Here is an 18,400-nt window from a genome sequence, read left to right on the forward strand (position 1 = left end):
AGGAAGTAAGGATTTGACAGCGAGGAACATTGTCAGACACGGGCCAAGGGGTGCCCCAATCCTCCTCCCAGAGAGCTACCCTCCAGATTTCGCCCCAGCCCTAATCTAGCACGCACAATTCTACTAATTAGCTGCTACCCCAGAAAGTAAATTGGCTGAATCAGCTGTGCTAGTTCAGGGTCAGAGTGAAAGCCTACAGTGTAGTTCTCCAGAGGAAGGTTTGGCCTGGACTTTGGACAGGCAGGTATAATAAACAGGCTAACCTCTCCCCGTTTCTTATGAAGCTCTGTCAGCACCCCCTAGTGCCTGATTCGCATCTGGGCCATCTCCTGCTGTAAGGTGTCGCTGCGACTTGAGTCCACCCCCGGGCTGAGGAACCAAACACAGATGCTTAGCCAAGTTAGTACTATCCGGTATCCTTGGGACATCCCTACCCTTACTTTAAACCTTACCTTAACAGTTTAATCTTCAACAGGGTGACAGTCGTCCCAAGGATTCCGTTTAGAATTTTTCACAAGCAAGGTATTTCTGGCCTACCTGCCATCATGTCTGTTCTGAAAGTCATATTTATCCAACTGGTATCTCTCTGAAAGGACAGCCTGTAGATTGGACTTCTCCAGGAGATGGTTATCTGATAACACCACAAATATGTCCTTCAAACACTTTCTGGGAAACTGCACAGGCAGCAGAAACAAAAACCAGTCAATAAACAGCATCTTGAACACGGAGACATGGTATGGGCACTAACATTGGTGGATGATCTCCTCGAAGGCCTGCCGCTGCACACGGTCCCTCTGCTTCAGCTGCTCTGCGACGCTCTGCCATCACCACCTGCACACACACCCACCCACCAAGAAGTCAATACATCCATCACGCCCAGCCTCATGAACCCATTTCAAGACAAATGACTGGTAAAAGCATCTAAGCACACCACAGCTTCCAATAATGTATCAAGTAAAGCCAAGTCTAATAAGAATAAATGGGCAAGGTGAGTATTGCTGCTTTATCCTTGTTAGAATACATCCATGTTCCATTTTATTCTGTAATATTCCAAAATACCATATTTTAGGTGGAATATCAATATTCTGAAAAAAGTCAAACGGGGAATAGAGACAGAGCGGAAGGGGCGAGCGATAGGGTTTACTACGCCCAAAATCGGTCCACAAAAATAAGACCACGAAGTGAGGAATTTTTGTTGAGGTCAATTGGCTACAATGGTCCCACCTGATCTCACTTCCCATCTTTGAGGAAATCTATATCCATTGTTAAAGCGGCCACTCGCCCATCTTGCCAATATAATATTTGCTATAGTTAGCTATATGACCAAAGTCGAAGGTTGAATTCAAAGCCTGTATCTCAACCACAAATGGCTTTGGTTGGTCTAAAGGCAAAAACATTTTAGCTGTCACATGCGTCGTCAACAACAGGTGTACACTAACAGTAAAATGCTTACTTACGGGTCCTTTTCCAACAATGCAGAGTTAATAATAAATATAGAAAACAAAATAGTGACAAGGAATACATACACAGTGAATAACAATAGAGTAAATAACATGGGGGTACCAGTACAAAGTCGATGTGCAGGGTAGGTGGTAATTGAGGTAACTATGTACATATAGGTAGTGCTAAAGTGACTACAAATACACCATCAAAAAAATCCTAATTAAGCTGTCAATGTTGCAGATTATGGTAGCCCTCCCTGGTCTAACTAGGCTCATGCTAGCAAACTAACGTGAACTATCTAACATTAAGCAACACATGCCAGCTAACTAAAAATATTAAAGTTACTTTGTAGTTAGTGTTTTCTAGCTAACGTTGGAATAAAGTTGTTTGTACGTTACAGTACGTCTATAGCACGACAAGATAGCTAGAAGTCTATCTGCTAAAGCTAACGTTAGGTAGCTGTTTTCAAACACAAAGTCATTAGTTAGGCTGGTAACTAGCAACAAGAGGAATGGACAATATTAGTAACTAGCTACTTACAAATCCACTCAGATCCTGACATGCTGTAGTTTTCAACTGCCTAATTGTGTTAACTTGGCGTTAGTTGATGCTGTGAAAAAAGTTGATGAAAACCACAGTCAATAAGCAAATGGTAGCTAATCAGGGCAATCGATATTCGTCAGTCGAGACAAAAGCCCAAAATATTTAGGGAAAAAAACTTGAACCATCAACACACCATCTAAACGATTCTTCAGACACAAATGAACAGTTCCGTGTTTGCTGTATTGTTGTTTTTCAGTTTAGAATATCCCAAGGTTAACTGCCTATCTCGCTAACCAACTCCAGTCGGCCCAGCTTCAATTAACTTTACAACCATTTTGGCTTTCCTTCTTTTTAGAAAGCGTTCGAATACCCGTACTATTTGTAACGTAATTTGAGTATGTAGTATGGTTATTTTTCAAAGAATGGATAGGGTTAGTATGTCAAAAGTTCCCGGATGGCATACTACGTTCGCTAAATTACAAAGAAAACACACAGAGGAAACTATTTCCGTACTTCTAGGGCCCACAATGCAATTCTTCAGGAAATGGACGTGGCTTCGCAACATTTTCAGATTTGAAGAAAATGGCGTTAAATATAACAAATTAATTGCCTTAACTATGACAAATGTTAAGAAAATGTTGAGCAAAGTATTAAAGTAATGCATCTTCAAATGATTTACACTACACGTTATATTGGCAACGCTATCCTTACGAATCACATTGCATATCATTACAGCATAGGTACTACCGGTATGTTGGCTACTAATAAATTGAGCTTTCCATTATATCAACTAAAAAATATATATATATATATATATATATTTAACTAGGCAAGTCAGTTAAGAACAAAATCTTAATTTCAATGACGGCCTAGGAACAGTGGGTTAACTGCTTTGTTAAGGGGCAGAACAACAGATTTTTCCTTTGTCAGCTCAGGGATTCGATCTTGCCACCTTTCAGTTACTAGTCCAATGCTCCAACCACCAGGCTACCTATCTAACTATGCAACGTTTATTGACTTGATTATTCACGTCATTCATAGCTAAGTGGTATCGTCGTTTTGCTTTCACAATGGACATAAATTCACTCTGGCTACCTACTCCGATTTTAGAGCACTCTCGTCTGTGTGCTAGAGTGCAGAATAATTGAGGAATTCACAAACGCTCAACACCTGTTTAATGGCGGGTGTCAGTAAACGTCGGCAAAAAAAGCATCATTAAATTGTTGCCAGTAGCACAATTACCAAAGCTCTGGATAACATGAAAACAGTCTAATCAGCTCTGCTATGGCGAGTGAAATGGTCAGAATGAGGTGTTTTCTCATTTGTGTCAAATAGCTAGCCAGTTAGCTTGTTTGCTTGACTGCAGTGCCATTGTGATGGTCAGAACCCTACCCTTCTGCCAGTGTGCGCTCTGAACACTCAGAGAGGGAAAACATTCAGAATTTACGAACTGACAATCTGAAAATGCTCTGAATTTAAAAGCACACTGGCATTCCAGATTGAATTTAAGAACACAAAAATGTCTTGGTAGCAAGAGGTTGCATATCAACTGAATCAACTTCCGGTAGACAGATGTAACACTAGTATGCTCAGCTGAAAGGATACCGTTCGTTTACAGAATACTAAAATGAACTAATATTATATGATATATATATATATATATATATATATATATAATATATATAATATGTAGTATGGGTATTCGAACACAGCTCCCGTTTGAATTTCCCGCCGGCTAGACGTTGTGTTGCGGACTGCACATTTTGGTAACAAAAAAAACAAGTATGTAGCTGAGTCACAAATATTTCACCGGATGTATAAATTTGCACTACCAAATCCACTGACCGGCAGTGGGAGAAGATCGAAAGAGATGTATTTTGTCATTCAGACAGTTTTCTCATCGATTAAGCATTTGATCACAATACCGTTTTTTGTTCCCAAAACTAGAATTTGCTATGATTGTCCAAGTTCTATAGACTTTACCCTTTGCCAAAGTTGTAAAAAATCGCAATTATTAAAAGGAGTGCAAAGGCAAATTGAGTTATTGCACACGCGCACTAGGATCTCGCTAGCTCGTGCTTGGCTCTGCCCACCTCCTGGCATGTTCTACCCAGTATGACTCATTTGTTCTAGTTGGAAAACGACAGACTTTGGTCTATCTTAATTTATTCATAAAAATCTTCGTCTGAGTCTGGTACTGGACTCGATGCAGAGGGTGTGTCAAAAGGGCTCTGCTATAGGTTAGACGCTCTTGATTGAAACCTATTTGTCTATGCCATTAAACGTTTTCCCATTGGTCAATTCCAGACCGTTCTCTACCTGATGTTCCGGAGACTACTGACAGCTGGTTGTTTTGTGCTAATATACTGAACAAAAATATAAATACAACATGTAAAGTGTTGGTTTCATGAGCTGAAATAGAAGATCCCAGAAATTGTCCATATGCCCCAAAAACCTTATTTCTCTCTAATTTTGTGCACAAATGTGTTTACATCCCTGTTCGTGAGCAGTTTTCCTTTACCAAGATAATCCATCCACCTGACAGGTGTGGCATATCAAGAAGCTGATTTAACAGGATTATCACTACACAGGTGCACCTTGTGCTGTGGATAACAAAAGGCCACTCTAAAATCTGCAGTTTTGTCATACAACACAATGCCACAAATGTCTACATTTTTGAGGGAGCGTGTAATTGGCATGCTGGCTGCAGGAATGTCCACCAGAGCTGTTTCCAGATAATTGAATGTTAATTTCTCTACCAAAAGTCACCTCCAACGTCGTTTTAGAGAATTTGGCAGTACGTCCAACCGGTCTCACAACCGCAGACCACATATAACCACGCCTCTCCAGGACCTCCACATCTGGCTTCTTCACCTGCAGGATCGTCTGAGGGGGAGTGGATGGGGTGCTGAGGAGAATTTCTGACTTGTAATAAAGCACTTTTGTGGGGAAAAACTAATTCTGAATATCTGGGCCTGGTTCCCCAGTGGGTGGGCCTGGCTCCAAAGTGGTTAATTAAGCCTATGCCCTCCCAGACCAACCAATGGCTGAGCCCTTGCCCAGTCATGTGAAATCCATAAATCAGGGCCTAATGAATTTATTTATATTGACTGATTTCCTCATATGAACTGTAACTCTGTAACTGGAATTGAGTTCAAGAAACACACATCTCAACATCAACTGTTCAGAGGAGACTGCGTTAATCGGGCCTTCATGGTCACATTGCTTCAAATAAACCACTATTAAAGGACACCAATAAGAGGTAGAGACTTGCTTGGACCAAGAAACATGAGGAATGGACATTAGACCAGTGTAAATCTGTCCTTTCGTCTGATGAGTCCAAATTTGAGATTTTTTGTTCCAACAGCCGTGTCTTTGTGAGATGCAGAGTAGGTAAACAGATGATCTTGTGTGGTTCCCACCATGAAGCATGAATAAGGAAGTGTGATGGTGCTTTGCTGGTGACACTGTCAGTGATTTATTTAGAATTCAAGGCACAGTTAACCAGCATGGCTACCACAGCATTCTGCAGCGATATGCCATCCCATCTGGGTTTTGCTTAGTGGGACTATTATTTGTTTTTCAACAGGACAATAACCCAACACACCTCCAGGCTGTGTAAGGGCTATTTGACCAAGAAGGAGAGTGATGGAGTGCTGCATTACATGACCTGGCCTCCACAATCCCCCGACCTCAACCCAATTGAGATGGTTTGGGACATGTTTTATTTCATAGTTTTGATGTCTTAAAAATTAAGAAAAACCATAGGAGTATGTGTCCAAACTTTTGACTGGTACTGTATATATAGTAGTAGTACACCTGAATAATACGTAGGATAGAATAGTATATGGACAGCAACAGTTAAATAGGATAGGCCTTGACTAAAATACAGTCTATACATATGAAGTGGGTAAAACAGTATGTAAACATGATTGAACTTACCAGTATTCTATGTCTATGTAAATAGGCAGCAGCCTCTAAGGTGCAGGGTTGAGTAACCGGGTGGTAACCGGCTAGTGACATTGACTAAAGTTTAGGGCAGGGTACTGGTTGGAGGCCGGTCTGATGGCCTTGAGATAGATAGATGTTTTTCAGTCTCTCTCAGTCCCAGCTTTGATGCACCTGTACTGACATCGCCTTCTGAATTTATTCTGCCTCGCTGTTGTGCCTTCACCACACTGTCTGTGTGGGTGGGTCATTTAAGATTTCAGTGATGTGTACACCAAGGAACTTGAAGCTTTCCACCTAGTCCACTGCGGCCCTGTCAATGTGGATGGGGGCGTGCTCCCTCTGCTGTTTCCTGAAGTCCACGATCAGCTCATTTGTTTTGTTGACATTGAGGGAGAGGGTATTACCTCTGTAAGCCCATCATGCACATTCAGAGTTTAGCAGCACTCAGTCCACTCTTGTTATAGTGTCATGAAACATAGTCCCCCATCTGACTCCACACTGAAATAAAAATAACAACTAGCTAATTGCCAATGTCAGGCTGGGTATGTAGCTCTATGGCTGCATTTAGTCAGGCATCCCAATTCTGATATTTTTTCCACTGGTCATTTGACCTTATTTATTCTAGCCTATAGATGATCAAATGATTGACTTCATATATTTCAATAAAAAAATATACTTTTGCTTACCATAAAACATTTTGGAATGCTTATTGGTATTTTCAACAACAGTCTTCTGAAACCAGACAGTGGTCATGCTGGTTAAATGGCAGTTGGTGGACAGTGATGTTCAAACATTTTTTATTATAGAACCTTAAGGATTTAACCTTTTTCTGAAAAGGGGTCTTTCATTTTTTACCAAATAACCAAAAGGTTCTATATAGAACTCTAAATAACCTTTTTTTTCCTAAGAGTGTGGTTCAAGCCCAGTCAGAGGCAAGTTGATGGAGGAAGTGAAACAGGTAATGTAGCACAGTGACGCCGGTTACATTAACCAATTATTTTACCTTGTCTGAAGCAAATCTACAGTCCAACTGTAGATTTGTACAACAGATTCTGACCCAAGTATCTGGGTTAGACACATATCAGATGAAATGTTAAATAGTAAATAACAGAATATAATTGTTTTTATATTGAGTGGAGTATTTATTTAGATGTCCTGCAGGAAGCTGAGCGATCACAAGACATTTGAACATATGGCTGTAGTCAGTTTCGAATCACAGGATTGACTATAAAATTCAGATAAGTACTGTATTCGATGCTTACCCACTGGCGACACACTGGTTGAATCAACGTTGTTTCCACGTCATTTCAATGAAATTACGTTGAACCCATGTGGATTAGACGTCTGTGCCCAGTGGGTATCTTTTCCATTCATTTGGAGTTGTGGAATAGCTTATATTTTCCATTAATTTGGATAACCAATATCAATAAAACAATAATCATCAACAGAGTAATGTTTTTATTTTCAATACATTTCAAAGTAATAAACATTTCATTAATATTCACAGTGACTCAACTCAAGACAACAAAAACAAAGCAACAAAAATATATAATGGCAAATTCAAACCAGTAAATTCATACTTCGGCGAAGAAACAAATGGAAACAGACAAACAAACAAATTAGATTGAAAGAAACACATTTTAAACTGCTTTAAACATAAGCTTTTGAACTCCCAGACTCTGACACATGTGGTGCCCTATAGATCTGTTGTCCACCGCTTGTTTTGGAGTAGTTGTATGAATATCCCCTGTAAGACAAGTAGGGTACAATAGATTGGACAATGATTTCTTTGACTAGCTCATGTAACAGATGGGAAATCGCTAGCTAACTAGTGTTGGCTAGCCCATCACCTGCCTGGAGACCTGCGATAGTGTTGTCCTCACTTTTTCCAACCAAGACCATGGTTTTGGTAGGATAATGGTTAGCTTGCCAATAACTTTGGGAGTAGGAAGTGTCTTTGTTTGCATCCCAAATGGACCAGAGCCCTATAGTGCACTATATAGGGATTAGGGTGCAATTTGGGACTTAACTTTGTGGATGCAATTACTCACCCTGTGGTGGGTCCTGATGGACCCCTCTTACAGGAACAACAGAGCATGACACCACCTAGAATGGCCAAACAGGCAGCTCCCCAACCCATGTATAGACCTGCACCCAGTTCAAACCTAATGGACAGAGAATTAATCAATTTTACCTGTGTGTGTGTGTGTGTCTGTGTGTGTGTGTGTGTACACAAATCAGGATGATTCCTTCAATAAAAGGTTTTTATGAAAATTGTTTTAATTGATTGGTTGAGTGACGTGACGTGACCGGAAAAAACTCCTGGCCCTAATTTGGACGGCAATTTGCAGGCAGTACTTTCAGCTTTTGGGATGTGTATTCACCTTACTCCTGCAAAGAATGGATCATGGAACTCCTGCACCACCCGTGCAGCGTACCATGACACAGCAGTCAAGGTGGAAAGACCTGCAGGAGAGGCAGATTGAGATGGTTGATAAACAGCAGAAGAAAGAGAGATGCAGAGTGGGGCGGGGGGGGGGGGGAGAGAAGAAGCGAGAGAGAGAGATTGGTACTAAGATTAGAGGAGAACTGAATAAAGATGATGATGCTGGCAGTTGAGAGTTGGTTGGGAGTTCACCTGATAAGATGAACAAGCTTCCGCCTGTCAGAGCGATTTTGCCCTTGGCCTGTTCAGAAGTGCTGCCGATCTTTGTGCATTTCAGCCCCAGCACTGACACAATGATGGACGCTAGACCCAGGAGCAGAGCGATGATCATCAGGGCTCGACATGCCTGTATGTAGCCTGAACACAGGAAGCGACAGAGTTCCAGTCAACAACAGACATTAGATCGATAGAGAGCCTGAGTAGACTGAGACTTGGGAGGGAAATGTGCTCAACTCTATCCTCTTGCATGTCTAACAACACACACACGCACTGAAGAAGGCATAGCAGAAATGTTTGCAGGGTGTACTAGTGGGACATGTTGCCTAAAGAAAATAAACAGACTTCAATTGCTGCTATCAAGCGAGTGCTGGTGGCCTTTTTTAATTGTTAGACACTGCTAAAGCCTGATATCAACTTCCTGTATGTCACCTACAGAACACACAAATGGAGGCTTCAACTCTGATGTAGGATGTGTCTAAAAGACATAACTGTACCAATACATGGATCATTCATGTTTGCTGAAGAGACACTCAATTGAAAATATGAAGACATTGTGTTCCTCTTATTCTTAAAACGTTTGGCAACATCAGGAATCTAACAAAACTGACTATTTAAGGTTGTTGTACGTAATTGATTGACCTTTACACAGAAAAATTGCATCACATAACAATAACCATTTGAGTTGGCCAGTGACATAGAGAAGCAGGAAACATTTCCCTTTAGAGTTCCCTTTGACCAGGGATGTCAATCTAATTTGCCGTTATTGTTTGGAGACAGGTTTTGGAGATGATCTATTAGTCCAGTTTGGGAGTAGTAGTCAGTCCAGTACCTACCAGGCAGAGCGAGCATAGACTCAAAGTCTTTGCAGTTCCTAATGCCGGCGCTGTTCTCGGCACATGAATGAAATAGATTCTGGAACTGGCGTGTGGATATGATGACACTGCCAGACACCGAGGACAGCTTCCAGTAGTCATTGGCTAGTGAGGAGCCGGTGAGCAGCCAGCTTGCCACGCACAACAAAAACCCAGTTAGTTCCACTGCCGTCGACATGATCACCCAGAGCACACACACACAGGTGTGAGAAAAGGCTTCTAAACTTGAGGTTGAAACCCTTAGACACACAGAATGATTGAAAATGGCCTCACGAGATATGCAAGTTGTTGTATGTCCTTGATCGGTCTCCAATGTGCTGGGTGTCTGTTGTCTTGTCTCAAATGTAGAGAACTTTAGTCTATGCACAGGGGTTGTAAATCAATAGGAGGCGTGTAAAAACCATAGAGGCTTCACCTATAAGGTGACGGTGACCAGGGTTTAGAGCTTAGGTGTGGTCTAAGGAGATAAACAATATGACAGATTGGTTCATCGAAATTGGTTTAGACTGGTTCATCGAAAGCGATGACACCCATCCTGACCCACTGTTTGACTTTCTCAACTATTAAATCAGGAGTTTCACATAGATACAGTACCTGCCATTGGTGTTTGCCATTGGTGTCTCCTTAGAATATTCAGGTTAGACAATACTCTTTTAATATCTCTCTCTGTAACAATGAAAGCACTCCGACCTTTGGTGGTGAGGCGACTATGGTTCTGACTACAGTTCTTCACTCTTATGAATGTGTGGTTATCTAGGAGTCTGTTGCAGTGTAATAGAGGCACACCCACCCACACACACTCTAAATAATGCCACTTTAATAATGTCTACATATCTTACATTACTCATATCACATGTATATACTGTATTGAGAACCAATCACTGGCCACTTTAAATAATGCCACTTTAGTCATGTTTACATATCTTACAATACTCATTTCACATATATATACTGTTTTTTATATCATCTACTGCACCTTGCCTATGGCCATCGCTCATCCATATATTTATATGTACATATTCTCATTCACCCCTTTAGATTTGTGTGTATTAGGTAGTTGTTGGGGAATTGTTAGATTACTTGTTAAATTTGTGTGTATTAGGTAGTTGTTGGGAATTGTTAGATTATTTGTTAGATATTACTGCACTGTTGGAACTAGAAGTACAAGCATCTCGCTACACTCTCATTAAAATCTGCTAACCATGTGTACGTGACCAATAAAATTTGATTTGATTTGACACACACACAATGAAAGGAAACCAAGGTCAGTGTGACTGTCAATGATTGACCGAGTGATGATGCAATGATACTTGTGCGATTTACAACCCCTATTACCTTCATGGCCTGAAACTAAGACCATATGGCCTGCATACCTCAGTGTGGTGGTCGGCAGTTGAAAGTGACAGTCATGTAGGAAAGGAAGTAAAAAATACTACCGTACTACGTTGTCAATATGAGAACAGCTTCAAAAAGTCCTGCTTAAGACTTTGGCTGTCCTAATATGGACACTGTACTACAGGCCTACTATAATTGATTTCACATATACTCTATGTCAGTCTGATCCACACAATACTTTTGTTATATAAATTCTTCTTTAGATCTTTGCTCAGTTTCTTAATGAATTTGTGTTGTATGGACAATTATCAAAGCAGCACAGTCACTTTAGACAAGGGTAAAACTACATCGAGTATTTTAATCAGCAGCCGATATCTAACTGCTGGGTCAATCTTGGCTGGAATTTAATCGAAAACCACCATTGCAATGTTTACACAGTGCTTTTGCCCACAAACTACTGTCCGTGCATACATACTACTCATTTTGGAACAACATTTTGGAAGGCATCTACCAGGGAAGGAAGTATGTTTATGTGACAACCGAAGAAGATTTTTACAACATTCAAAGATTTGTATTTGATCAAAGAAAAATAAATCCTGGCGGGGCAATCTGTAATCAAATTATTTACTTTTAAATTAATAACATAAACCCATAGATTTTTTGAAGACTAAAAATTATGAAAGCCTCATGAGCTTAGTTCAACTGTCGTACTCCATCAAAACCCAAAATGTTTTTTTTTTTTTAATTTTAAACAATGTAATTGCAAACAAAGACTATATAGCCTCAAAACATGGTTAAAACTATAGTTTGGATGGTCCGTCCCTGAATCCATAGCTCTGTCTTTGAATTTGAAAGTGGTTACATTTCTCTAACACCATTCCTCAGCTGTTTACCAATACCATTTTGTTGTTTAAACTACATATTGCCCCTTTAATACTGCATGTGAGTATTGCACTGAGCCCTGCATGTCTCTCACCTGGTAGCCCCAGTACAGTCTTGTACCTCTGGCATTGCACAGAGCCCAGGGACGTGGCTGCGCAGGTCATCCACAGGCCCTCGAACTGCCAGTTGTTGGTTGTGACAGCCCCAGAATGGCTGCGTACCCTCCAGGAATGGGAACTAGTGCAGCTGTTCTCCAGACACCAGCCAATCACCCCTAAAGACAGACCCAGGATCTGGAAGGCTAAAAGCATGGTGGTCCGTCCTGATGGCTGATTTACTGGGAAGAGAGAAGGCACAACAAACTATTTTTGTTATGTATTAGTTATGAACCTACACTGTAGTGTTAACTATATTCCAGTAGGCAAAACTGGTTGCACTGTCTTCAATATGATATATTGTATGTCACCATGGTCAGGTTGTATGATAGTTGTATAAGGGCGTTTTGTTAATTTGGATAGGCTCATCAGTTATTTTATCTGGGCAGGCAAATCATCTAGGATACGTAGAGCAATACTTCAAAGGAGAAGACAAAATGGAGGATTGGCACTTCCAAATTTACTGCTTTACTATTGGGCAGCCATTTTTCAAAACATTATGATCTGGTGTAATGATCTAGGTACCAACAGGTGCTCAATAGAGGCACACTCCTGCCAATAATCCTCCCTTTCTGCTCTTGCTTGTGCCCCACTGTCCCTGTGTCCTTTAAAGTATACGGGAAACCCCATTGTGCACTCTATATTGAAGATCTGGAGACAATTTCGTCAACATTTTAGACTTCTGCCCCTTCTCTTCTAAGCCCTATCTGTATCAACCACCTATTTGTACCCTCCAAACACCACAAGGTGTTTGTTTTGTGGCGTGAGAGAGGTTTGGTTTGTTTCGAAGATGTATTTTGGATGGGAAGTTTGTCATTTTTAATGATCTCGTAGCTAAATCTAATCTTGCTCATTCTAATCTTTTCCGCTATTTTCAAACCCGTAACTTTGTTCGCTCTCATTTTCCTACCTTTCCTCAAATACCTCCCAAGACGTTGCTAGAGGAGATTTTGTCCCTCCCGTGGAATCGGCAAGGTCTGATTTCTAGATTATATGACATTATGCTGTCCTCTGAACCCTCTCAAATAAACAAAATCATGACAGACTGGGGTAGTGAACTTGAACATGACCTTGCAGATGACTGGTGGGAGGAGGCTCTTCTTAGGCTTAACTCCACATCCTCATGTGCTCGGTTAAGTTTCATTCAGTTCAAAGTCTTGCACAGAATTCACTACATCAATAAAAAACTGAGTAAACTCCTCCCAGACACGAATGACAAGTAATAGATGTTCATTCACTCCTGCAGACTACACCCATATGTTTTATTTGTCTTCTAAGCTGTCTGAGTATTGGTCATCCTTTTTTAATACTCTCTCGAAAATTCTAGATATTGACCTGCAGCCTCGTCCTCTAATAGCTATATTTGGAGTTCCATCTTTGTTGCATAGTCTCACTAAAAGTAAAGCGGACGTTGTAGTGTTTGCCTCCCTTATAGCCCTCCAGCAGATCTTGCTTAACTGGGAATCCTTCAAACCTCCCACTGCATCATCTCGGTTGAAAGATCTGTCTTTTCTACACGTAGAAAAAATTATATACACTGAGAGGATGTACTGATAACTGTTTCTTGAGATGGCAGCCTTTAATTTCCTTTTTTGAACAGTTGCTTTCTATTGATCAGGAGTAAGTATTTTGGCTAACGGGATACGGGAGGGTGTGGGTAGGAAGGGATAGTATGTTGTGATATTTTTTATTTTTGTATATGTGTACTTGTGTATATTTCTATATTATTATTTCCAATCGTACATTTATTTTATTTTTGTATGTATGCTGCTTTTGTTGTTAAAGCGAGGGAGATGTTTCAATAAGTATGGTGGGATAAAAGGATGTATCTGTTCAATTTGTAATTTGTATTTCTTTATGTTCTATAAAAATATATTTAAAAAAAAAGGGTAAGTATTTTTCTGGTCGCTAAACCACGTTATCTGAACCACCAACATACAGTGACTTCAGAAAATATTTATAACCCTTGATTTACAGCCTGAATTCAAAATGGACTAAATATATATTTTTTCTCACCCATCTACACACTATACCCCATAATGATAAAGTTAAAATATGTTTTAAATTCTTTTAGCAAATTTATTGAAAATGAAATACAGAAATATTAAATATTCATAAGTATTCACACCCCTTTTAATACTTTGCAGAAGCACCTTTGATGGTGATTACAGCTTTGAGTCGTCCCTGTATCGGCTTTGTACATTTGGATTTGTACATTTGGGGATTTTCTCTCATTCTTCCTTGCAGATTTTCTGGGGAGTGGGGGTGAACAATTACATTCAAGTCTTTCCACAGATTTTCAATGGGATTCAAGTATGGGCTTTGACTGGGCCACTCAAGAACTTTCACAGTATTGTTTGGAAGCCATTCCAGCATTGATTTTGCTGTATGCTTGAGGTCATTGTCCTGTTGGAACGTAAACCTTGCCCCTCAGGCTAAGGTCGTTTGCACTCTGAAGCAGGTTCTCATCAAGGATTTTCCTGTATTTGGCCCCATTCATTATTCCCATCTATCCTTACCAGTCTCCCAATCCCTGCTGGTGAAAAGCATCCCCATAGCATGATGCTGCCACCACCATGAGATGGTGTTAGAGATGGTGTTAGACAAGTGATGAGCTGTGCCTAGTTTTCTCCAGACATAGTGCTTTGTCTCATCTTTTGCCTTATGATCTCAGTCTTTCACAGGCATTTTTGCAGACTCCAGGCGAGCGGTCTTGTGCCTTTTTCGGAGGAGTAGCTTCCATCTGGCCACTCTTCCATAAAGCCCAGATTGGCGAAGTGCTGTAGAGACTGTTGTCCTTCTGGCAGGTTCTCCCATCCCAGCCAAGGAACTCTGTAGAGTGGTCATTGGGTTCTTGGTCACCTCCCTAACCAAGGTCCTTCTTGCCCAGCTCTAGGCAGAGTCCATATTTTTCCCATTTCCCAATGATGGAGACCACTGTGCTCTTGGAAACACTAGAAATTGTTTTACACCCGTCCCCAGATATACAGGTCAAGTCGGAAGTTTACATACACCTTGGCCAAATACATTTAAACTCAGTTTTTCACAATTCCTGACATTTAATCCTAGTAAAAATTCCCTGTCTTAGGTCAATTAGGATCACCACTTTAATTTAAGAATGTGAAATGTCAGAATAATAGTAGAGCGAATTAATTATTTCAGCTTTTATTTCTTTTATCACATTCCCAGTGGGTCAGAAGTTTACATACACTCAATTAGTATTTGGTAGCATTGTCTTTAAATTGTTTAACTTGGGTCAAATGTTTCGGGTAGCCTTCCACAACCTTCCTGCAATAAGTTGGGTGAATTTTGGCTGACAGAGCTGGTGTAACTGAGTCAGGTTTGTAGGCCTCCTTGCTCTCACACATGCTTTTCAGTTCTGCCCACAAATTCTCTATAGGTTTGAGGTCAGGGCTTTGGGGTGGCCACTCCTTGACTATGTTGTCATCAAACCATTTTCTCACAACTTTGGAAGTATGGGTCATTGTCCATTTGCGACCAAGCTTTAACTGATGTCTTGAGATGTTGCTTCAATATATACACATCATTTTCCTGCCCCACGATGTCATCTATTTTGAGAAGTGCACCAGTCCCTCCTGCAGCAAAGCACCCCCACAACATGATGCTTCCATCCCCGTGCTTCATGGTTGGGATGGTGTTCTTCAGCTTGCAAGCATCCCCCTTTATCCTCCAAACATAACGATGGTCATTATTGCCAAACAGTTCTATTTTTGTTTCATCAGACCAGAGGACATTTCTCCAAAAAGTACAATCTTTGTCCCCATGTCTGTCCCCATGTCTGGCTTTTTAATGGCAGTTTTGGAGTAGTGGCTTCTTCCTTGCTGGGCGGGCTTCCAGGTTATGTTGATATAAGACTTGTTTTACTGTGGATATAGATACTTTTGTACCTGTTTCTTCCAGCATCTTCACAAGGTCCTTTGCTGTTGTTCAGGGATTGCACTTTTCACACCAAAGTACGTTAATCTCTAGGAGACAGAACATGTCTCCTTCCTGAGCGGTATGACAGCTGCGTGGTCCCATGGTGTTTATACTTGAGTACTATTGTTTGTACAGACAAACATGGTACCTTCAGGCATTTGGAAATTGCTCCCAAGGATGAACCAGACTTGTGGAGGTCCCCAAATTTTTTTCCTGAGGTCTTGGCCGATTTCTTTTGATTTTCCCATGATGTCAAACAAAGAGGCACTGAGTTTGAAGGTAGACCTTGAAATACATCCACAAGTACACCTCCAATTGACTCAAATGATGTCAATTCGCCTATCAGAAGCTTCCATTACATTTTCTGGAATGTTCCAAGCTGTTTAAAGGCACAGTTAACTTAGTGTATGTAAACTTCTGACCCACTGGAATTGTGATACAGTGAATTATAAGTGGAATAATCAGTCTGTAAACAATTGTTGCAAAAATGACTTGTGTCATACACAAAGTAGATGTCATATCCGACTTGCCAAAACTATTGTTTGTTAACAAGAAATTTGTGGAGTGGTTGAAAAAACAAGTGTTAATGACTCCAACCTAAGTGTATGTAAACTTCTTACTTCAACTGTATTTTATGTCTCATCACAATTCTCTCTCGTAGATCTACAGCCAGTTCCTTGGGGTTCATGGAATAGTTCCTGCTCTGACATGCACTGTCAGAACTTATATAGACAGGTGTGTTTCTTTCTAAATCATGTCCAAACAATTGAATTGGCCACAGGTGGACTCCAAGTTGTAGTGACATCAAGTTCAATTTGGAGTGTCAATTCAAAGGGATGTGAATATTTATGTACGTTGGGATATTTTTGTATTTCATTTTCAATAAATTTGCTAAAAATTCCCAAAACATGTTTTCACTTTGTCATTATGGGATGTCGATGTGAGAGAAAAAACATTTAATCCATTTTGAATTCAGGCTGTAATACAACAAAATGTGGAATAAGTCAAGGGGTATGAATACTTTCTGAAGGCATGAAAAAGGCATCTTTACCTGGTTGTAACAGACGGTTGTAAACTGATCTGGTCCTCTCAACCAGAAAACCAGTTTACAACCACAAAAGCATGTAATGGGGACATGGTTCACCATTTTTCCCCAGCTGGGTAGTGTGAACCTATCAGTGCTTCAGGGGAAATATATTTGTAAGTCACAAACTAAATCTATCTTTAGTAAAGTGATCGAATGGAAGGAACATTGAAAGTTAGCACATCAAACAAAACAGTTCAATTCAAAATGTCCTATGCACCCTGGTCTAAAATAGTATCCTATTAAGGGAACAGGGTGCTATTTGGGGAGCACATTTAAAGGAGAATCTCCTTCTGAGCAAAAGACAGCGGTGATAATTTGCTCAATACTGTTTTGACACTAAGGGCAGCATAAACATTGGCCATTCTCATACTTGAAAAAATATATCACAAATGTGGAAAAGTGAGTCTAGAGGAAATGAGTATGTATAACATTGATCAATTTAAACTCAATTCATCTAAAATGTTTAGAGAAATCTAATAACAAGGAATTTAATTATTTGCTAAGACTATGTTACACCATCCCTTATAAACCAATCTCTCAAACAAAGAAATGGAAAAGTAAACCAATGTACCTACTGTTTCTGTGATGAGAATGACTTGAACTTTCGGTCTTTGTTGCTGTGTCTACTGTGCTGTTGAGTGGTATTTTGTATCCTCTATTGTTCGAGTCCAGTTTGTATTTCTATCCACTTGTTCTATTCAGGTGTTTAAAATCAGTTGTCTGTTTCCCTAGTTGGCTATGGAATAGGTAAGATGGAGGAAGAGAAAGTGAAGGGTATTTTTTTGGAACAGAGGATGTGGTCCCACTGAGGTGAGATTTGGGTATCGGGTGGATCAATGACCCTTCAAAACGATCTCCCACCATGAGCACACATGCTCACCTCTGCACGTGGCCTACTACTCTACCCCAGAGCTGCACTGTGGGTTTAATGGGTTACATCCCAAATGGCACCTCATTCCCTATATCTTGCACTACTTTGGTCCAAACCTCAAGAACCTTACGCACAAACACACTGAGAAGAAACACATCTAAAACTCACAGAGAAACTACTGTTCACTTTCTCAAACAGACAATTGCATTATACACCAGGGTCAATTCCCATTTAAACTTTGTCAAGTGAAGTGAAATTCACACAAAATAAAACTGCACCTTTTTAATTCTTGACTTTTGAATGAATTTAAATGGAATTGAACCAAACCCTGTGATTTGCAGTTAAGGGCACAATGATACAGAGTTACGGTCAAAATGACTAAGGGTGCATCCCAAATGGCAACCTATTCCCTATACACGTATAGTGCACTACTTTTGACCAGAGTCCTATGCACCCTGGTCTAAAATAGTCTCCTATAAAGGGAACAGGGTGCTATTTGGGGAGCACTTTAAAGGAGAATCTCCTTCTGAGCAAAAGACAGCGGTGATAATTAGCTAAATACTGTTTTGACACTAAGGGCAGCATAAACATTGGCCATTCTCATACTTGAAAAAATATATCACAAATGTGGAAAAGTGAGTCTAGAGGAAATGAGAG

At 40.3% G+C, this 18,400-nt stretch overlaps 2 protein-coding genes across 37 annotated transcripts in view; both read right to left on the reverse strand.

Annotated features, from left to right (window-relative positions):
* The window catches only part of LOC110490054 (autophagy-related protein 16-like), a 33,112-nt gene extending 30,590 nt beyond the window's left edge, over nucleotides 1-2,522 (reverse strand). For 13 of the 33 annotated variants that reach the window (XM_090200109.1, XM_090200103.1, XM_090200108.1 and 10 more), the window contains exons 1-5: nucleotides 2,180-2,522; nucleotides 1,984-2,053; nucleotides 749-831; nucleotides 538-631; nucleotides 264-369 (exon numbers count right to left, since the gene is read on the reverse strand). The gene's annotated coding sequence lies outside the window, so the exon portion shown is untranslated. Of the gene's footprint in view, nucleotides 1-263; nucleotides 370-452; nucleotides 632-748; nucleotides 832-1,983; nucleotides 2,054-2,179 lie in introns of all 33 variants that reach the window. The other 20 variants (XM_090200105.1, XM_090200112.1, XM_090200089.1 and 17 more) reach the window with 5 other exon arrangements.
* Nucleotides 2,523-7,380: 4,858 nt separating this feature from the next.
* Nucleotides 7,381-17,886, reverse strand: cldn15lb (claudin 15-like b). 4 transcript variants are annotated; one of them, XM_021563181.3, is made up of 6 exons: nucleotides 17,444-17,886; nucleotides 11,786-12,028; nucleotides 8,576-8,740; nucleotides 8,322-8,403; nucleotides 7,989-8,102; nucleotides 7,381-7,684 (listed from the first exon to the last, which is right to left on the reverse strand). In XM_021563181.3, exons 2-6 carry the CDS (start codon nucleotides 12,000-12,002, stop codon nucleotides 7,588-7,590), a joined length of 675 nt encoding a protein of 224 aa, XP_021418856.1. In that variant the 5' UTR covers nucleotides 12,003-12,028; nucleotides 17,444-17,886; the 3' UTR covers nucleotides 7,381-7,587. The 4 variants fall into 4 exon arrangements, with proteins under 4 accessions (XP_021418856.1, XP_021418855.1, XP_021418857.1 ...); XM_021563180.3 differs by having other exon boundaries at nucleotides 17,448-17,870; XM_021563182.3 differs by having other exon boundaries at nucleotides 11,786-12,053; nucleotides 17,448-17,711.
* Between the last annotated feature and the right edge of the window lie 514 nt (nucleotides 17,887-18,400).

Source organism: Oncorhynchus mykiss, chromosome 15 (assembly GCF_057628025.1).
Source record: "Oncorhynchus mykiss isolate SJ-2025 chromosome 15, ASM5762802v1, whole genome shotgun sequence".
Classification (NCBI taxonomy): Eukaryota; Metazoa; Chordata; class Actinopteri; order Salmoniformes; family Salmonidae; genus Oncorhynchus; species Oncorhynchus mykiss.